This window comes from Mus caroli, chromosome 2, assembly GCF_900094665.2.
Source record: "Mus caroli chromosome 2, CAROLI_EIJ_v1.1, whole genome shotgun sequence".
Lineage (NCBI taxonomy): Eukaryota > Metazoa > Chordata > Mammalia > Rodentia > Muridae > Mus > Mus caroli.
In genome coordinates this window covers 114,880,220-114,900,088 of record NC_034571.1, presented here as the reverse complement: position 1 = coordinate 114,900,088, position 19,869 = coordinate 114,880,220, and the positions used below count along the sequence as shown (strand labels likewise).

The window sequence follows — 19,869 nt, the reverse complement described above, 5'->3', positions numbered from 1 at the left end:
ACCCTAGCAAAAGTGCCTTTTACAATAGTACTACATTTAGTATGTGGGTACACGTATTTATCTTTAATGAAATTAATTCATCAAGACCCAATACTAGTTTGACAATTTCCTAAGCTACACAATCCCAACCTCTGCAGATAGTGGTGGTGGAGTGGATCCCTCTCATTGACAATACAGCATTTAACCTGTACTTTTTATACATCTTTTGTGTAGATATAAACAACACCAGCCTACCGACAGGGTCACAGAAAACCTGAAGAAGTTACTTTCATATTGTGAAGATATCTACCTGTATTACAAGTTGGCATATGAACACAAATTTTTTGAAATTGTAAATATGCTTCTGAAGGACCCTCAGACGGGATGCTGCCTTAAAGATATGCTCGCAGGTTAGAAGATTGGAAAGGCGCCTGATTGCTTGTTTGTACCTATACAGCTCTAAGGGATGTTCAATCCTAATAAAGTATTTGGAGATCTTTATCCCCATTTGAGTTGAAAAGCCCAGAAATATACCATACTGCATTAGTCGTTTGTGGCTGTAGGGAATGGAGGAAAAATTAGTATTGAGATCAGAAGTGCTTTGTTAGAGTGGCTTCTACATCAGAGAAACAATAGTGGTTAAAGAACGCCTGTACCTGCAGGTTCCAGTTTCAAAGCAATTTAATCTTATTTACACAGTTAAGGAACAGGTGATACATTTTCATGAGTTAGAAACTGAACTTTCTATAATAAAATAGTTTTTAATTCAGTGTCATTATTACTGCTGAGGANATCTTAGCCCTTGTCTGCCTTCAACAGTATTTACTGGAGTTATTGCTGTGTAGTCACACCTCCTACTAATTCATGTCATTTAGATGGTCCTGTTCTCCACTTAGTAGTCTACAGAGCTTTGAGATTCCTATTGCCTATGGAAGAGAAATCAAAAACATTTTTTGTTCTGATTGTGAAAACCTGGGGTGAGGGGTACACAAGTTTGGGTAAATTATTTAAGATGTAATCCAATTTATGCTTCCAGCAATAACCTTAGTAACAGGCTCCATTACTACAAATAAATAGTCCTAGGTACTTAATTGAGCCTTAGCATCTAAACAANAAAATCATTAAGAGTAGGAAGGCAGCCTCTGTTGCTCTGTAACTGTTGAAGACTCCAAACATTCTTGCTTCAAAGCTGTGACTACATCAAGCATTGACTAGCTTTAGTGAGTAGAGACCTCCACCCATGAGTGGCATTCTGTACTCTCAACTATCTCTGGGGATATAACACAAAATTTAAGACCTCACAATAGTGATTTTATTAAATTAGTTGCTTTATAAAACACTGCAGATGTCATAATTGTTAACATAACAATTTACCAAACTGTAGTTAACTGGTGCAGTTTGCTGAGCATGTTTTATAAAGAAAAGGAAATGCCAAAACCCTGTTAAAAGTTTTCCCATTGCAGCCTAGAACATTTGTTTCTCAGACACTTGAATCAGGCAAACAGAAACAGAGTTCCCTCCCCCATCTGAAGTCCTCCATCAATAGAAACAGCTGATAAAGAACTAGACAGTCACTGCACTGGAGAGTCCACCACTTGCACTGTATATGGAGAAGTTTACCTTCTTCAGCTTCAACGTCAGAGGGAGAGGGTTTTGGTCATTAAAATCTTAAGTATCAAACTAGTACTTTTCAGCCACAGTATCTTCACTCTGAGATAAGCAGTCTTCTTCACAAGTTTTTAATAGCCTCACCTCAATTTTAAGACAAAGCAATTTTAATACTAGGTGCATCCNACATGCCCTTGCTGCAAACTGCTTTTCTCGACAAGTTATGAAGTAGTTCAAGGAGGTATGGTTAAGGCTGTATTACTGAATGGTGCTGGTAAATACTACACTTTTTTTTTTTGTCATGTTGCAACCTTTGTTTCCAATTTAGTGACTGCTGCTANGGAATCGGATAGCAACAATGACAACATTATTAGGTTTGTTTTGTTTTTAAACTATGATTTAGTAGCAACTGAGGTTCCCAATTTTAACCCCTTGGCAACAAGATCCAAGTTCCCTCNTTTGCACATTAGCACCTGAGTGTCAAGGGGTTAAATAACCAGCACAAAAGATACTGCACTTCTGATTGTAGCATTTGGCAGAACTGAAAGGAAAGGAGGTTGTGCTACATGTTGAAGGGATTGTGGGCAAAAGAAAGAAGACACCAGAAGATAAAATGTCACATGAAGTCTTCATAGTCTTGTACATATCCTCCATCATATCCACCATAATCTGCCAGATCGTCTTTCATGGTGGCCTTTAATCCCCCTCCAGGAACCACGCCTTTCTTCTTCTTTTTGGCTTTGCTTTGCTAAAAATGAAGAGTTAAATTCATGAATCTTTATCTGCAATGGGCATTTCACTGTCATAGCAAGCACTCAAAGAGGTCAAAGGCACCTACAACATTTTGATTGTCTCAGAAAAGAACACATGAGTCCTGTCTCAGAGCGTGCCTTCCTTACCTTTTCTTGCTTCTGTTTTTCACTGCAGAGCACAGTCAATGAGTTGGTAATCTTTTTCAAGTCATCAATTTCCACTTTAAAAGAGGGAGAGAGATCATACTAGTAAACTTCAGCTTTTCAGCATTTTGAAAAATAAAATCACAGCCGTCCTTTTAACATATACAAACTAATTTGTCTGTTGATGAACTCAGGTAACTTTAAAACAACTGTGAGTTTCTCCTTCCTAAGTAATCAGGTAAATAACGGGTGAGTCTATGGCTAGGGTCCATGGCTAAGACTGTAATTATGGACTCTTTAGTATTCGCACTGCTGCTTATGTCCTCTCCTCAGTCTGAAAGAGGAGAGAATAACCATGGCCTCCTGCAACACATCGTCACATCAGCTGTTAACACACAGATGACAAGCCTTCTGGTCCAAGAACTACAACACATTTAGTGGACAGTATTTCCTGTACTTACTGAAAAAAAATCAGTTCTGAGAAAATGTTAGGAAGTTTGCTTTAAGTACCTCCCCCCACCCTCACCCCCACCCCCAAACAACAGTAAAAACCACTACGTATAAAATGAAAACCAAAGAAAATCAACTCCTAATTCACAATGACCTTTTTCTCAATCTTCAGCCAGTCCTATCCCCAGATATCCTTGGTGTGGCATGTCAGCACATGCACCCAGTTCTGTCGGACAACTTGGACAGCACCTAGGCTTCCATTTGTAAAATCTGCAGTTTTTAAGGATCTTACTGAGTAAGCTCTAAACCCCTAGTCCATTTGTGGACCATTTAGGAGAAAACTGCATAAAAAGATTACCCAGTGTTTTGTGGCCTGCTTTGTTTGGGATAAACCAGCTGTCTTTTGGGAAGCTACAAAAGAATGCAAAGCCACCATGCATTGGAGAACATCCCAAAAATATTTGCTAAAAAGGAAATCCCAACTCTATCATTACATAGCATAAAAGCTCTTTTAAAGAACTATTTTCCAAAGTATGGTGCTTAAGTTTTTTGAGGCAGGGTTTCTCTGTGTAGCCCTGGCTGTCCTGGAAGTCACAGAGATCTGCCTGCCTCTGCTTCCAAGTACTAGGATTACAGATATGGGTCACCACACCCAGATAATACAGACAAAAAAAAGGCTAGAAATCAGAATCACTTACATGAAATACAGACATCTCGAACTAAGGCTTCCAAAAAACTGGCATAATATAGTGATTTTTCATATTGTGTAATTTTATCTTTTAGTAACTTTCCAAACTCTGTGAAGTCATCTCTTGAAGATGGGTTCATAGCATCTATTCCATAAACTGTATTATTAACACCTATAAGAGACAAAAGTCCTGGAACATTAGGAAAAATGAAACATTTTAAATTTTAAATCAATGAAGGGCTAGTGAAATGGCTCAGTGGGTTACAAGAGCTTACCCAGAGCCCATGTAGAGATGAGGAGAGAGAACTGACTCCACAAAACTGTCTTCTGACCAACAACACACTTACTCTTAAATTTTAAAGTTCATAAACCAAACTGATTTGCCATAGTGAGTGTGTGTGTGTGTCTGCACACACGCACACACTTGACCTGCACGTGGAAATAAGAGCATAAGGGTCCTGGGGATCAAACTCATGTTGTCATCAGGGTTATTATTATACTCTGAGCCACCACTCCAGCCCTCTGAAGCTTTTTAACCTGGGCCTATTGAAGTTCTTGGGACAGAATTCAGAAGGCACCTTCTAAATCTTTTAAATTCAAATTAGAGTTCAAGGCCTGGCACACAGACAGACACTAAAACAACCAACAAATAAATTAATAAAATCGTATGGGCTGGGAATATAGCGCAGGTAGTGCTTGCTTAACATGTATTAAGCCCTGAGTTTAATCCCTTGCATTGAAAATTAAAAATGTAATTCTGTGACATGATATTTGTTTTGTGATTTGATTGTTTCAATTTAACAGATTTCCTTTGTTAAAAAAAATTAACAATAAAAGACCTTATGCATTTTAAAGATATAGTTAAAAAACAAAACAGGGGCTAGAAAAATGGCTCAGTGGTTAAGAGCACTAACTGTTCTTCTAGAGGTCCTTGAGTTCAATTCCCAGCAACCACGTGGTGGCTCACAACCATGTGCAATGAGATCCAATGCCCTCTTCCAGTGTGTCTGAAGACAGCAACAGTATATTCATATATAAAATAAATCTTATTTAAAAAAAGATGGATACTATAGAACTAATCAACTAACTCCAAAAGCAGTTTTCTCTCAGTGTTTAAACCTGAGAAGACTAAAAGAACTCTGTGTTAAAGTATTTATGCTTCAAGTAAATGGTCTAACAATACTACAGATTCAGCACTGTAGTACAGGAAATGACAGTTCATTCTTAGTAACCAAACAATTACTATGCTAGTGCATTTTTTACTTCTTAATCTACAATTGGTATATCTCATATGAGACTTTACACACACACACACACACACTGGATACAGAGGGTATCCAGTCCATTACAGATGGTTGTGAGTTACCACGTGAGTTGCTGGGAATTTAACTCAGGATCTCTGAAAGAGCAGTCAGTGCTAATAACCGCTAAGCCATCTCTCCAGCCTCCTCATAGGTTTTCTACACTGAGCATATACACATGGGCTGTCATGAATACAAGAATACCCAGTCACACCTGAGGAATATGGTTATTCTTTGCTAAAGAGGGGGAAACAACTACAGCCAGCCCCTTGCGTTTTAGAGAAGGGATTGGGGAATCACAACTTTTCACACCTGGTAATGACAAATTTGACAAATGAAGTATAGAGTCTTGATTTCTCTATACCTTTAACTCTTCCTTAGGTGTACTGGCTAGTTTTAAGTCAACTATGTAAACTATACAGTCCTCTGAGAATAGGGAATTTCAACTGAGAAAATGCCCTCACCAGACTGGCCTGTGGTGCATTTTCATGATTTTTGATTTATGTGAGACAGCACAGCTCACTGTACACAGTGATTCTCCTGAGTCGTGGGTATTGTAAGAAAGCAGAATGAGCAGGCCAAGAGAGCAAGCTAGTAAGCAGCAATCCTTCATGGCTTGCTTCTTCACTTCCTGCCCCGACTTCTCTGGATAATGGACTATAAGCTGTAAAATAAAAATAAACTCTTTCGGGTTGGAGAGATGGCTCAGCGGTTAAGAACATGGGCTGCAGCCTGGCGGTGGTGGTGCACACCTTTAATCCCAGCACTTGGGAGGCAGAAGCAGGCGGATTTCTGAGTTCGAGGCCAGCCTGGTCAACCAAGTGAGTTCCAGGACAGCCAGGGCTATACAGAGAAAACCTGCCTCGGAAAAACCAAAAAACCAAAAACCAAAAAAAACCACGGGCTGCTCTTCCAGGAGACCTGAGTTCAAGTCCCAGCAACCACATGATGGCTGACAACCATCTGTAATGGAATCTGATGCCCTCTTCTGGTATGTTTGAAGACTGAAAAGAATTTAAAAAGAAGAAAAAAAAAGAACGACTTTCCTCCCCAACTGTTTTTGGTCTGATATTTTAATCACAGAAATATAATATAACTATGTTGTATAACTCTTAGAGCACTAAGAATATACCCACTTATCTTGTTCACTAACTATAGCTGTAGACATGCCACACAAAAATGATGTCTCTGAAAGAGTGTATCAAAAAGGCCAAAAAACACACACACACACATACATACACAAGAAACAAACCTGAACATGAGGCAAAGCTAACTAGAACTGGATATTCTACATGGACCTACATACTAAGCCCAAGTTCTATCTAGACTTACTGCAGCAGGATGACATCAAAGACATTTTGGCATTTAATTCCCAAGCTACAGACTACAGAATCTATCCAGCTCATTAATTTTAGGGAATGTGTACTTGTTTTAGGGACAGAATTGGGAGGCACAGCCTTGGTATATAGACCTAGCTGGTTTCCACTTCTGACCCTCCTGTCTCAGCATCCCAAGTGTTAGGATTATAGTTATGTGCTACAGTGATGTCTTAAATTTAATAACCTTTGACTATATCTTTACCAAAAATCTGCCTATACCTTGTCAATCTCACATATATAAACAAGAGCTTAAAAATGTTTTCTAATTGCAATGCGAATGTATGTGTCCTTTAAAAGCATGGTTTTTGATCTTTTACAGGTAGTAAGACAGGCAAAATTTTTCATCTGCAGTAACTCAACACTGCACCCACCATCTTACCAAAAGTTTCTTTTGCTAATTCAAGGTCTGACTCTTCCTGTAATTTCTTTAGCCGGAGTTTATCTGCTAATTGCTCTTCGGGTGTTAGTGCTTTAGATTCTTCAGGTTCTTCTAACTAGAAAGAAACAGAAATTTCACTTACAAATGCCAAGCTTATGATGGACACAGTAGATTTTCATATTGTATGGATTTTATGTCAGTGCATACGTATATAAAGAAGCAAGCACATGCACTGATTACTGGATTTCACCATTCATCTAAACACTTCAGGTACTTTACTTCAACTGTACAGCTAAAACACAAAAGCTGGGCGGTCGTGGTACAGACCTTTAATCCTAGCACCAAGAGGCAGGTGGATCTGGGACCAGCTTGGTCTAAAGAGTGAATTCCAGAATAGCCAAGGCTACAACTACACAGAAAAACCTAGTCACAGCACCCCCACCCCCACCCCTTGCCAATTATGGAGACATAAAGAGGTTTGACAGCTTGCGCAAGGCAACAGGGAGCAACATCTGGGTGAGATTTGAGGTTATTTATTTTTCCATCTTATGAGTCGATGAAGTTATAGGTAAGATGAAATGGCATTCTTATATACTGCCACAACAGACTCTAAACCACCTTTCTAGGGCAATACAGAAACATGTTTTAGGCATCTTAAAATATTTCTACATGCTTTCATTAAGTCATTCTAAAGTATTTATATTAAGAAACCCAAGGGCTGGAGAGATGATGGCTCAGTGGTTAAGAGCACTGAGTTGTCTTCCAAAAAACCTAGGTTCAAATCCCAGCACACCATAGCAGCTCACAACTGTAATTCCAGTTCCAGGGCATCTGATACTCTCACACAGACATATATGGAGGCAGAACACCAATATAAATAATTTTTTAAAAAATATAGAAAGATTGGCTATTTAAAAAAAGAAAAGAGAAACAAACCACCTAACTAAACAAACAAATATGAAATGCTGGCCAGTGGAGAAAAAAGAAACCAACCAACCTGAGATGCAGGTTGGTGACGCACGCCTTTGATCCCAGCACTTGGGAGGCAGAGGCAGGCGGATCTCTGAATTCGAGGCCAGCCTGGTCTACAGAGTGAGTTCCAGGACAGCCAGGGCTACACAGAGAAACCCTGTCTCGAATAACCAGAAAAAAAAAAAAAAAGACTAATGAAAGACCCAACTGCTCATCAAGGAACAAGGCAGTAAATGATGAAATGATGATTATGAGTATATATCTACCGATGGGGATGGAGCTCAGGGTAGAGCACTTGGTTCAGTTCCCCAGTACAAAAAGAGTAGAATTTAAGCCAGGTGGAGGTAGTGCACTTTTTTTTTTTTTTTTTTTTGGTTTTGGTTTTGGAGACAGGGTTTTTCTGTGTAGCCCTGGCTGTCCTCAGAACTCACAAATCCTCCTACCTCTGCCTCCCAAGTGCTGGGATTAAAGGTGTGCACCACCATTGCCCGGCGGTAGTGCACTTTTAAGCCCAGCACTTGGGAGGCAGAGGCAGGCGGATTTCTAAATTCAAGGCCAGCCTGGTCTACAGAGTGAGTTCCAGGACAGCCAGGGCTACAACAGAGAAAGAAACCCTGTCTTAAAAAACCAAAGGGGTGGGGTGGGGACAGTGGAAATTAATGAAAATACTTTTTTATTGATAGATAGATAGATAGATAGATAGATAGATAGATAGATAGATAGATAGATAGATGATGCTTAGGACCTCTCTCCCTAGCTTTACTAAGGTATAGTTGATTTAAAAAGATAAAAATAGCCCAGTGGTGGTTGCATATGCCTTTAGTCCCAGCATTTAGGAGGCAGAAGCAAGCAGTTATGTGGAAGTACAAAGCCAGCCTGGTCTACAGAGCAAGTTTTAGGACAGCCAGGGCTACAGAAAAACCCTTTCTCGAAAAAGCAAAAAGGACAGACGGAAGGACAGAAGGAAGTATTTACACTGTACACGTTAAATATGTTTTATTAAATACATAAATAAATAAAAAAATTTATTAAATACACGTTAAATATGTATGTATACACTGTGAAATGACTAAATCATACAAACTATTAAGTTAATAAACTATTAAGATCTCTCTTACCAATCAGGCTTTTCTGAGCATATCATCATTTTTAAGATTTCATTTCTGAACACTTTTATGTTCAAAAATAAAGCACACCTTTTAATCTAACTCTGTAAATTCAAAATAGTCTAGTCTGCACAGTGAATCCCTGACTTGAAAAGTAAAAGAAAGAACAGAAAAAGAATTCAAAACTTAAGCTTCTGACATCAGAGCCAGGCAGTAAGTTCAAGGACAGCCAGGGTTACATAGAGAAACTCTGTCTAAAAAAAAAAAAAAAACCATGATCAGGATGTTGAAGCAGTAGGGTCAGTAAGTTCCACATTAGCCTGGACTCCATATTACAACCCTGTCTTAAAAATAGAAAATCTTAAGCTGAAAATAGACTAAGACAAAATAGGCGTGGTAGCATGCCTGAAATCCTTCTACTCAGTAGGGAAGAGACAAGGATCACCAAGTCTAGGTCATCCTCAGCCACACAGCAAGTCTGAAACCAATCAACAAAACAAACAAAATTAAGCATATAAAAAAGCAAAATAAAAATAGATAAAATAACACAAGAAATAATGAAATAACTTTAGAACGTAGTACTTTACTATATACACTTAGCAAGATACATTCTTTAAAATCCCTTTTTAAAGAATAAATAAGAAGGATTGTAGCACATGTTTAATTGAATCAGAGCCAGGTAGAATTCTGAGCTCGAGGACAACCTGGTCTGCATAGTAAATTCCAGGCCAGCCAAGGCTATATAATAAGACCGTGTCTCAAAAAGTTAGCTGGGGCCTTGCAAACACATAAGTGGATGCTCACAGTCAGCTATTGGATGGATCACAGGGCCCCCAATGGAGGAGCTAGAGAAAGTACCCAAGGAGCTAAAGGGATCTGCAACCCTATAGGTGGAACAACANTATGAACTAACCAGTACCCCNGAGCTCTTGACTCTAGCTGCATATGTATCAAAAGATGGCCTACTTGGCCTTCACTGGAAAGAGAGGCCCATTGGACATGCAAAGTTTATATGCCCCAGTACAGGGGAACCCAGGACCAAAAAATGGGAGTGGGTGGGTAGGGTGGTGGTGGGGAGGGTATGGGGGACTTTTTGGATAGCACTGGAAATGTAAATGAGGAAAATACCTAATAAAAAATTTTTAAAAAAAGTTAGAATATACCCTAAAGTTGAAAAGAACTGTGGGGCGGTGGTGGCACACGCCTTTAATCCCAGCACTCGGGAGGCAGAGGCAGGGGGATTTCTGAGTTCAAGGCCAGCCTGGTCTACACAGAGAAACCCTGTCTTGAAAAAACCTATAAAAAAAAAAAAAAAAGAACTATAATGAAATACTAAACTCCACTTACCAGCTTTAAACTTTATTCTATACATTACAGAATTCTTCTTTGAGATTATTTTGACTTTATAATGGTTTCATATTGTCAAGGGTGGCTAAGATTATAGGTATACACTACCATATATAGTTCTCACATATTTATTTGTTTGCTTCTTTATTAAGACATGGTCTTTATCTGTACCCTAGGCTATCCTCAAACTTGTATCTTTCCCACTGGGATTAGACATGCAGAACCACACCCTGCTCGTAATGTCCATGTATTCATACATTTACTCATTCATATATGTGTGTACCAAGCTTAAAATGGCTAACATGAACCTAACCAAAAGTTTACTACTAATTTAGAGTTAAGCTATAAAGTAACCAGATATAGACAAAAGGTAGCTCAGTCTCTTTTACATATCAGTAGAACAAGGAGAAGAGAATGGGCACCAAGGTAGTAAGAGGGGTAAGCAGAGAAAACCGAAGACTATATATAGGAGTCAACACAATAATCACCATGTGATACATGCACAGGCCCTGCTTGAATAGAGCAAATCTAAAAGACTGCTTGGAATAACTGGAAATATACATTTCTGTGTGTGTATATGTGTATAACACATTAAACACAAATATATATTAAGCTTGAGATATATAGATTTTTAAAATATCAGGTTATATTTATGCAATCATATGAAAAAGATCCCTGTTCAGAGGCTCATTAGTTGCATTAACATGTAGTTCTGACTAGCCTAGAATTGCTACATAGACCAGGTAGCATCCACATTTTAATAATCCTCCTGCTTCTGCTTCCAAGGAATGAATACTATCACTTTTGCTTTATGAGACTCGGTCTCCCTGTATAACCCAGGCTAGTCTTGAATGATATAGTCCTCTAATTCAGACTTACAAAGTACTGGAATTACAGGAATGTTCAACCATGCTACATTATTTTCTCTATTATCATATTTAAAGATTTTTTTCCCCAGGCTGGAGAGATGGCTCAGAGGTTAAGAGAACTGTCTGCTGTTCCTGAGGTCCTGAGTTCAATTCCCAGCAACCACATGGTGGTAATGAGATCTGGTGCCCTCTTCTGCCCTGCAGGATACATGCAGGCAGAACGCTGTATACATAATAAATAAATAAATCTTAAAAAAAAAAAAAATTGCCCCCCTCCCACCTGCTCAGGTCCCACTCACTCCTCCAGCCCATAGGTTTTTTATTTGTTTCTCATTAAGGATGGTTGTGAACCACCATGTGGTTGCTGGGATTTGAACTCATGACCTCTGGAAGAAAAGTCAGTGCTCTTAACTGCGGGGCCATCTCTCCAGCCCCGATTTTTTTTTTTTAAAGATCTATTTATTTTATGCTTATGAATACACTGTAGACACACCAGAAGAGGGCATCGGATCCTATTACAGATGGTTGTGAGCCACCATGTGGTTGCTGAGAATTGAACTCAGGACCTTTGGAAGAGCAGTCAGTGCTCTTAACCGCTGAGCCATCTCTCCAGTCCTTTTTTTTTTTCCTTAACAAAAATCAAAGAAGGCAAGGCAGTGTTGGTGCATGCCTTTAATCACAACATTTAGGAGGCAGAGGCAGAAAGCATCTTAGAAGTTTGAGGCCAGCCTGGTCTACAGAGTGAATCCTAGGACAGCCAGGGCTACCTGTTAGATAGCCAGAGAAACCCAATCAAGAAAGGAAGGAAGGAAGGAAGGAAGGAAGGAAGGAAGGAAGGAAGGAAGGAAGAAATTTCCATGTCATGTACGAAAAGACCTCTATAATAAAGTAAATAAAAACAATGTGGAAACCATACAAGAAAAGAAAGCCACTTAATAATGAATGCCTGTAATCTCAGCACTTAGGAAGAGACAGGAGGAAATCAAATTCAAGGTCAGCCTTGTTTACACAGATAATATATACAGAAATATAAAGATATCTTGAAATGTTTGCATTTGAGACAGAGAATAAGTGAGAAAGGGGTTAGGGGGGGTTGGAGAGATGGCTCAGCACTGACTGCTCTTCTGAAGGTCGTGAGTTTGATTCCCAGCAACCACATGGTGGCTCACAACCATCCGTAACAAGATCTGGCGCCCTCTTCTGGAGTGTCTGAAGACAGCTACAGTGTACTTACATATAATAAATAAATCTTTTTTTAAAAAAAAAAAGAAAGGGGTTAGGAATGTTTTATAGTAATTGTTTAATGTTTGAATTATGAAAATGTTTCCTATTTAAAACGGTTAATACTATTTCTGGATCCTGCTACAAATAATGAAGAATAAAAGCACAAATAACACAGAAACAGAAGTTTTTTTATATTTTGCTCAGTAACTGTGACTAGAAATAGCTACAGATAGGTTGGGGATACAGATTAGTGGTAGAGGGGTCACTTATATGCCCAGGACCCTGAATTCAATCCCAGCACTGAGAGAAGGAGAGAAGGAAGGAAGGAAGGAAGGAAGGAAGGAAGGAAGGAAGGAAGGAAGGAAGGAAGGAAGGAAGGAAGAAAAGGAGAAAGAAAGAAGAGGAGGAAGAATGAAGAAATAGGAGGAAGAAAAAGGAGGAGGAAGAAGAAAACTGTAGGTTCAGGCAAAAAACATCTGTTCTGAATGAGAAACAAAATATTTTCACATATAAGACTTCTAGGTTCTGGTTTTTTTGCAAAACTCACCAATCTGTTTCTGGGATTTGTATTTTTGTTTGTTTGTTTGTTTGTTTGTTTGATCTATCGAGAGACAGGGTTTCTCTGTGTAATAGCCCTGGCTGTCCTGGACTTGTTTTGTAGACCATGCTGACTTTAAAGTCATGGAGACTCACCTACTTCTTTCATGCCTCTGGAGTGCTGGCATTAAAGGCATATACCACAACACCCAGCTGGGATACACTTATGATATATCCATTTAGTCGTTACAGAGCCCTTCAAGTTACTAGGTAGTTATTTGCAGCCAGTCCAGATACTATGCTACAATTGACATGATATGAATTCTGTATGCATCAGAAGGAAACTGACAGAACTTACCCTCTTTTTAATTTCTTCTTGCCTTTTCTTCTGCTGCCGTTCTTTCTCTTTTATCTTTTCTGCTATTTTTTTCTTCTCTGAAATTTTTACTTCTGAAAGAAATATTTTATTTACAATTATATTGAATACTTTCTAGTTTATGACCAAGACAGACATGATGCTTGACTACTTGAAGAAACCAACCCTTCCCTAAATCCCCAGAGTCGTATGGTGAGATTCTGGGAAGGGGGCAGAGCTCTGGTACTTTTCCTTCTCCTTTTAAGTCGTAGCCCAAAGATCCAAATCTCTCTCCTCATACTTCCTTTAGACAAGGTAAGTTATTCAAATAACACCATTTCCTCTACGCTTTTTTCTCCTCATGAGACCCAGCAGTCAAACAGAAAACCAGCAGGTCTATAATCTGATTGTTGAGAAGCCAGAGAGGAAGAGCAGGAAAAAGAAGAGAATAAACAACGTGGCTCACCTGGTTTGACTTCTGCTTCCTCTTTATTTTCATCATCATCATCATCCCAGTTATCCTGAAGACAAGACCCGCCATTAGTGATTCTTACACACTCTCTTTTCCATGTGAGCTATAGGGTTAACCTAATTCTACAGAAACAAGTCTGCTGGTATTTTTGGTGTTACAAACTTTATAACAGTAGTAAGACCCTTAGCCAAGGTTTATCTTTCCATTTTCCAGTCTACTTCTCTATCTCAGCAGTGTAAGAAGCTCTACATGTTTCTCTTTGGGTTTGTTCCTAGTATTCTGTAAATTCCAATGTTGTTGTTCCCTTGTCCTATAACTAGTTATTTGTATATAGCAACGTCTACTAGGCTTTAAAAATTAGTATTCAGAAAGAAGGCAGAGTCCAGCATGGCCCAGGCTCTCCTTGAACTCCAGATCTTTCTGCCTCCACTTCTTAATTGGTAGGATTTCGGGCCACCAAACCCAGTGTCTGAACAGTAATTTTAACATTTAAGTTAGATTTATCAATTCTTTAACATTTTCTAATCCAAAAATCTGCAGTGTTTCAAAATTCAAAACATTCTTAAGTACCAACATGTTGCTACAAGAATATTCCATTCCTACAACAGCTAGGCCTACTGCCACAAGCCTGAATATATCCCAACTACTTGGAAGACAGTTCACATTCAAGGCCTGCCTCTACAAAGTGAGTTTAAGACCAGTCTGGGCAACTTAGTAAAATCCTGTTTCAAAATTAAGTGGAAAAAACAAAAACAAAAACAAATGAAGGCTAGGGAATATGGCTCAATGGTAAAATGCCTGCCTGGTATGTACAAGACCCTAGGTTCAATCCCCAGTACTACCAAAAATACATACATACATACATACATACATACATACATACTAACAGAAAATTCCAACCTGATCCATTGATAGGTCTTTAGTCAAAATAGACCAAACTTTAAAAACAGTGTATAAGATTACCTTCCAGTTATGTGTATAAGATATATCTAAAACAGGGCTGGCGATATGGCTTAGTGGGTAAGAGCACTGACTGCCCTTCCAAAGGTCCTGAGTTCAAATCCCAGCAACCACATGGTGGCCCACAACCACCTGTAATGAGATCCAATGCCCTCTTCTGGTGTCTGAAGACAGCAACAGTATACTTACATAGAATAATAAACAAATCTTTGGGCTGGAGCGAGCAGGGTTGACAGGAGCGAGCAAAAGTTCTAAATTCAATTCCCAACAACCACATGAAGGCTCACAACTGCCTGTAGAACTACAATGTACTCATAAAAAAATATATATCTAAAACAAAAGAATTTCATATTTACCTCAGTCCCATCTCTAAACTATATCATTACACATATGCACTTTATAACCTAAAGGGGGAAAAAAATCGCAAAACAGAAATACATCTGGCCCCAAACATTCTGGATAAGGGATATACTATAGAATCTGTACCACATTACCTGAAAACAACAGAAAGGGTGCACTACATCTTGGCCTTTGAGACAGTTTCACTATATATATTAGGCTGGCCTCCAACACTGATCCACCTGTCTCTGACTCCAAGTGATGGGATCAAAGACAAGAAGGTCCCCACCCCCAGCTTGACTAATCACTATCTCAATTTCTAGTACACTAGTGAGCAGGTACAAAAATAATAAGCACTCCTGTCTTTCTCTCTTCATGAAATTGTCCCTTGAACATAATAAAATCTATGAGTCACTGACCATTGCTACCTCTGGATTTCCATTAAGTTACAAAATCTCACACGAAAGAGTTTGCCATGGTTTATTCCTGAATCTATGGTTTCATTGTTTTCCTAATTTATATCCCTGATCCATCTAGATCAAAACACCACAGATCTAATTTCATAATTTTTCCAAATGGTTAGTAGGCTGCCAAACATCAGTTATTAAAGTCTGGCCTACTGTTATCAAATACTAAAATTTTGAATATTGAATTTCTGGCTTTCTATCTTATCCTACCATTAAGACTGTGTCTTCACACTTATCAGTAATACTTGGAGGGTTTTTTAATGTATATTTTGAGACAGGGTCTCACTATATAGCCCTGGCCCTCCCGGAACTTGCCATATAAACTAGACTAGCCTAGAATTTGCAGTGGTCCTCCTGCCTCTACTCCTAAGTGCAGAGATTGTAGATGTAACTAACACCCAACTTAGTACCACACTGCTTTCATTGCAGACGTTTTTGGTATGTTTAATGTCTGCTAGGGGCCATTCCCACTTTTAGATTTTTAATGTTTCTCCATAAACATTTAGCTAATGCCATAAAAAGCTTATCAGCCGGGCGAGGTGGCACACACCTTTAATCCCAGCACTCGGAAGGCAGAGGCAGGTGGATTTCTGAGTTCGGGGCCAGCCTGGTCTACAGAGTGAGTTCCAGGACAGCCAGGACTACACAGAGAAACCTTGTCTCAGAGAGAAAAAAAAAAAAACAAAAGGTGAGGCAGGAACTAATTAAACCTTTATAGCTCTGGCTCCCTAAGCTGGGCAAGGCACTTTGAGGTAGACCTATACTCTAATTTTTCTATGTCTAACTCAACCACTGAGCTACATATAACCTATTGTTAAACACTATTTTCTATAGAATTTAGAAGATTCCAATTTAATAGGGATGTAGACAGTCCTCAATTTAAATTGAGCTTCAATATCTAGGTAGAACAGGCTCACAAGCACCAGGCACAGTATGCATGTCACTGTGTCACTGGAAGATGAGCATCAGAGGGAAGGAGCAAAGCAGGAAGCACTGGCGATCAGACGAGGAAAGACTGACTAATACGCCACACCCACAACACAAGCTTCTAGTTTTACAGCATTACAGATCACAGATCTAAATCAACAGAGGGATGTACACTAAACCTCAATTAAGAGAAGCTTTGTATATCCAGCAAAGAAATAAAAAAATCTCTCCTCCACCCCACCCCCCATTAAAGCTGCAATGATGGAAACAAGCAGAACAGGAATAATTATATATACAAGAAAACATCTGTATGTGTGTGTATAATTTTTAAAAAACATTCTATTTTCTGTGTTTGGATATTCTTTCTTCATGCATGTCTATGTACCACTTGTGTGCCTATTGCCCTGAGAGGCCAGAAGAGGATTCAGACTCCTTGGAACTGGAGCTATAGTGTAAGCCACTACATAAGTGCTAGGACTCTAATCCGGATTCTTTGGAAGTCAGTGCTCCTACCCCATGAGCTGCCTTCTCCAGCCCCCAAGTAGATGTTTTTATAACCACTTGTCAATTTAAACCATGATTTAGACTTTTAATAGACTATTAGTCATTATTTGAATAACTAAAATACTAGAGTTAAAAATTAAAAGTTTGTATGACCTTACTATTTATGAATCAAAGAGATAAAAACAAGTTAACTATCAGGTATTCTGGGGTCTGCAACATGCTTCCGAGGGTCAACGCATGTCTAGGAAGTGCCGAGTTAAAGCTGAGATAATAACAGTATATAGCGCATACTGAACATTCACTGTGCACCTATAATTATGCTGGGAGCCTTTTCATGTTGTAACATTAAGGTTGACCCTTAGAACACTCCTAAAAGTAAGGCACCTCATTCCACAGAAAACTGCGGCCCAGAAGTAGCCAGCACGCTATCTCAGCAAGAAGTGACACTGGAACTTGCTCTGGACCAACGTGACACAGAACAAAACTCCCTCTGAATTTTGGAATATAAAGTAACTGAAAACTAAGTCCCTCCTGCCAAGATCTGTTCTTCCCATTAGCTCTAGAGTGAGCTCTCCTAGATCATAGGGAATCTTATAAAAAAGTAGAGTTAAGATACATACATACCTCAGGCAGCATGTAAAACATGCCCAGATACAGGCAACTGTATTAGTTACACAACCTTCAAATCTCAAGCTGCCAGTGGTAGGTTTGTTTGTTTGTTTGTTTTTCTTTTAGAGACTGGGTTTCTCTGTGTAGCCCTGGCAGTCCTGGAACTCACTTTGTAGACCAGGCTAGCCTCAAACTCAGAAATCTGCCTGCCTCTGCCTCCCGTGTGCTGGGATCAAAAGCGTGCACCACCACTGCCCGGCCATTGGTAGGTTTTATTTTGATCTTCAAGCTTCTGCCTGGTACCAAGAAGTCATGAGAAAATTTCACCCACTCTGTACCCTCTATCCTTATCACTCTCGGGTTTCCCACAACAAAAGATAAACCCAGCTCTTATCCATGAAAACAGGAGGCTACTTAGAAATTCTCCATCTTATCAGAGATTCCATTTCTTGAAATATTGTCTGTTTTGAAGTGGGGTCTTACTGTGTAGTTTAGAGGGGCCTTGAGCCATGATCCTCTTTAACTCTGGAATGCTGGGATTTGTGGCATGTGCCATCACACCAGGCCAGAATAGGTTTTGATAGTAAAAAAGGCAGTTCCTGTAAATAAATTCTAGGCAGAGTCATGACACCTGCCTCAGTGCACAAAGGACCATGAAAAGCAAGCCGTGTCTATTACCACTACCCTCAAACACATGCAACAAGCCTACCCTGACATTACTACTAAACTATCATATTAATTCTCTTAAGAGATCAAATATAGCTGTCACTATCCAAGAAGGCTAGGTAGCTTTCCACAGGAATCTTTAAAGACTCTGGTCCTTACATTATGAAAGTAAATGTAGGCACAGAATGCCTCCACGACTGCTGTCGGGAAACTGAGCAGACTACGCTGTAAGCACGAGGACCTTGTAAATGCTGGCAAGCTTTCCAGGTAAAGTGACAAAAGTGTTGCAAGACACTTAAAATAGAGACAGTCAGCTTACCTATCACTTCAAAAAAGACCTCAGTGTTATTTGGTTGAAGATACAACCTATTAATATCCTATTAAAAATACCTTTCCCAGGAGCTGAAATATAGCTCAATCGATGTAGCATTTGCACAGGATGCATGAAGTTTTGGATTCAGTCTCCATTACTGAAATAAACATCAAACACTTGCAGGAATCTGATTTAGGCATGCTAGTGGTATATGCCTGCAATCCCAGCACAGTGTGTGGAGACAGGAGGATCAGGAGTTCATGGTCAACTTGTTACCTGTGGAGTTCTAAGCCAGCCTGGACTATAATATTATAACAAAAACCATTCAGGTTGCCTTCATAAACCGGCCAGCTTCCTTAGAGAGAAGCTGTTTATACTTTACTCATGTATATAATACTTATGCCCTGCAGTTATTCACCCAGTATCATTTGAATCATTTCTCTCAAAGACATCTCTTTGAGATGCTTTCAAGTTCAAAATCTATTTCTTAACCAAACACAACCAACTATTAAAAGGAAAACAAAAAATTTTAATATTATTTTTAAAAAGTTTTCTAATAATGTACCTAACAGTTGGCTGGTCCTGCCATTTTCATAATACGAAAATGTGGAGTGTCATATACATTGAGAGAAATGTATTTAAGGCTGAAAATACTTTCCAACTGAAGCAATACATAATTATAGACTGTCAAATGGGAATAGCTTCAAAAAAGAACAGTTAAAACTGTTTTGCCCCATAGCAATAGCCTGGGATTAACATATATTTCTCTTCCTTTTTCCTCACTTTAGTCCAGCAAACCTTTTTGATTTTTTTCTTTTTAAAGGCAGAGTAGCCCAGAGCTACCTCAAACTCCCTATGGTGATTTGAATAGGTTTGACCTCCACAGATTTTGAATGGTTGGCCCATGGAGAGTGGCATTATTAGGAGATGTGGCCTTGTTGAAGGAAGTATCACTGTGGGTTGGGGCTTTGAGGGCTCCACCTATGCTCAAGCTCTGCCCACGGTAGAAAAGAGTCTCCTCCTGGATGCCTGTCTCTGGCTGACAGTCTCTGACTCTCAATACTAGTATGTAAAATTCTTGGCTCCTCCAGCACCAGGTCTGCCTGCATGCTGCCATGCTTCCCACCATGATAATGGACTGAACCTCTGAAACTGTAAGAAATATATTTCTTTATAAGAGTTGTGGTGGTCATGGTGTCTCTTCACAGTAATAAAAACCTAAGACACTCCCTATGAGTAGATGACCTTCAACTTCTTATCCTGAGTGCTGAAATTAGAGGAGGGGTACCACTATCATACCAAGCTTACATAATGCTGGAAATGGAACCCAGAGTTTCATGTATCTGAAAGAGGAAAATTACTGAACACCTGAACTTTTCCTGAACTCTCTTACCCCTCCCATCCAGAGACTGTTCCCGGAGCACTCCTGAACTTTTTACCCCAAGGTACCCCCTCCCAATTGGAAACTGCTCCAAGAACATTTTTTAGATAAGGGGTCTCCTGGAAAAAACCTAGTCCTACC

The 19,869-nt window shown here is 39.3% G+C and overlaps 2 protein-coding genes across 2 annotated transcripts in view; one reads left to right on the top strand and one right to left on the bottom strand.

Moving 5' to 3' along the window:
• The window catches only part of Spg11 (SPG11 vesicle trafficking associated, spatacsin), a 63,090-nt gene extending 62,342 nt beyond the window's left edge, over positions 1–748 (top strand). Inside the window, exon 39 of the mRNA XM_029468384.1 lies at positions 214–748. Within this exon, the coding sequence (XP_029324244.1) occupies positions 214–394 (181 nt within the window). The 3' untranslated portion in view covers positions 395–748. The remainder of the gene's footprint in view (positions 1–213) is intronic.
• Eif3j (eukaryotic translation initiation factor 3 subunit J) overlaps positions 643–19,869 on the bottom strand; it is a 24,845-nt gene continuing 5,618 nt past the window's right edge. The window contains exons 3-8 of the mRNA XM_021156457.2: positions 13,557–13,611; positions 13,094–13,185; positions 6,681–6,795; positions 3,632–3,793; positions 2,487–2,560; positions 643–2,335 (exon numbers count right to left, since the gene is read on the bottom strand). Coding sequence (XP_021012116.1) covers positions 2,204–2,335; positions 2,487–2,560; positions 3,632–3,793; positions 6,681–6,795; positions 13,094–13,185; positions 13,557–13,611 — 630 coding nt within the window. The 3' untranslated portion in view covers positions 643–2,203. The remainder of the gene's footprint in view (positions 2,336–2,486; positions 2,561–3,631; positions 3,794–6,680; positions 6,796–13,093; positions 13,186–13,556; positions 13,612–19,869) is intronic.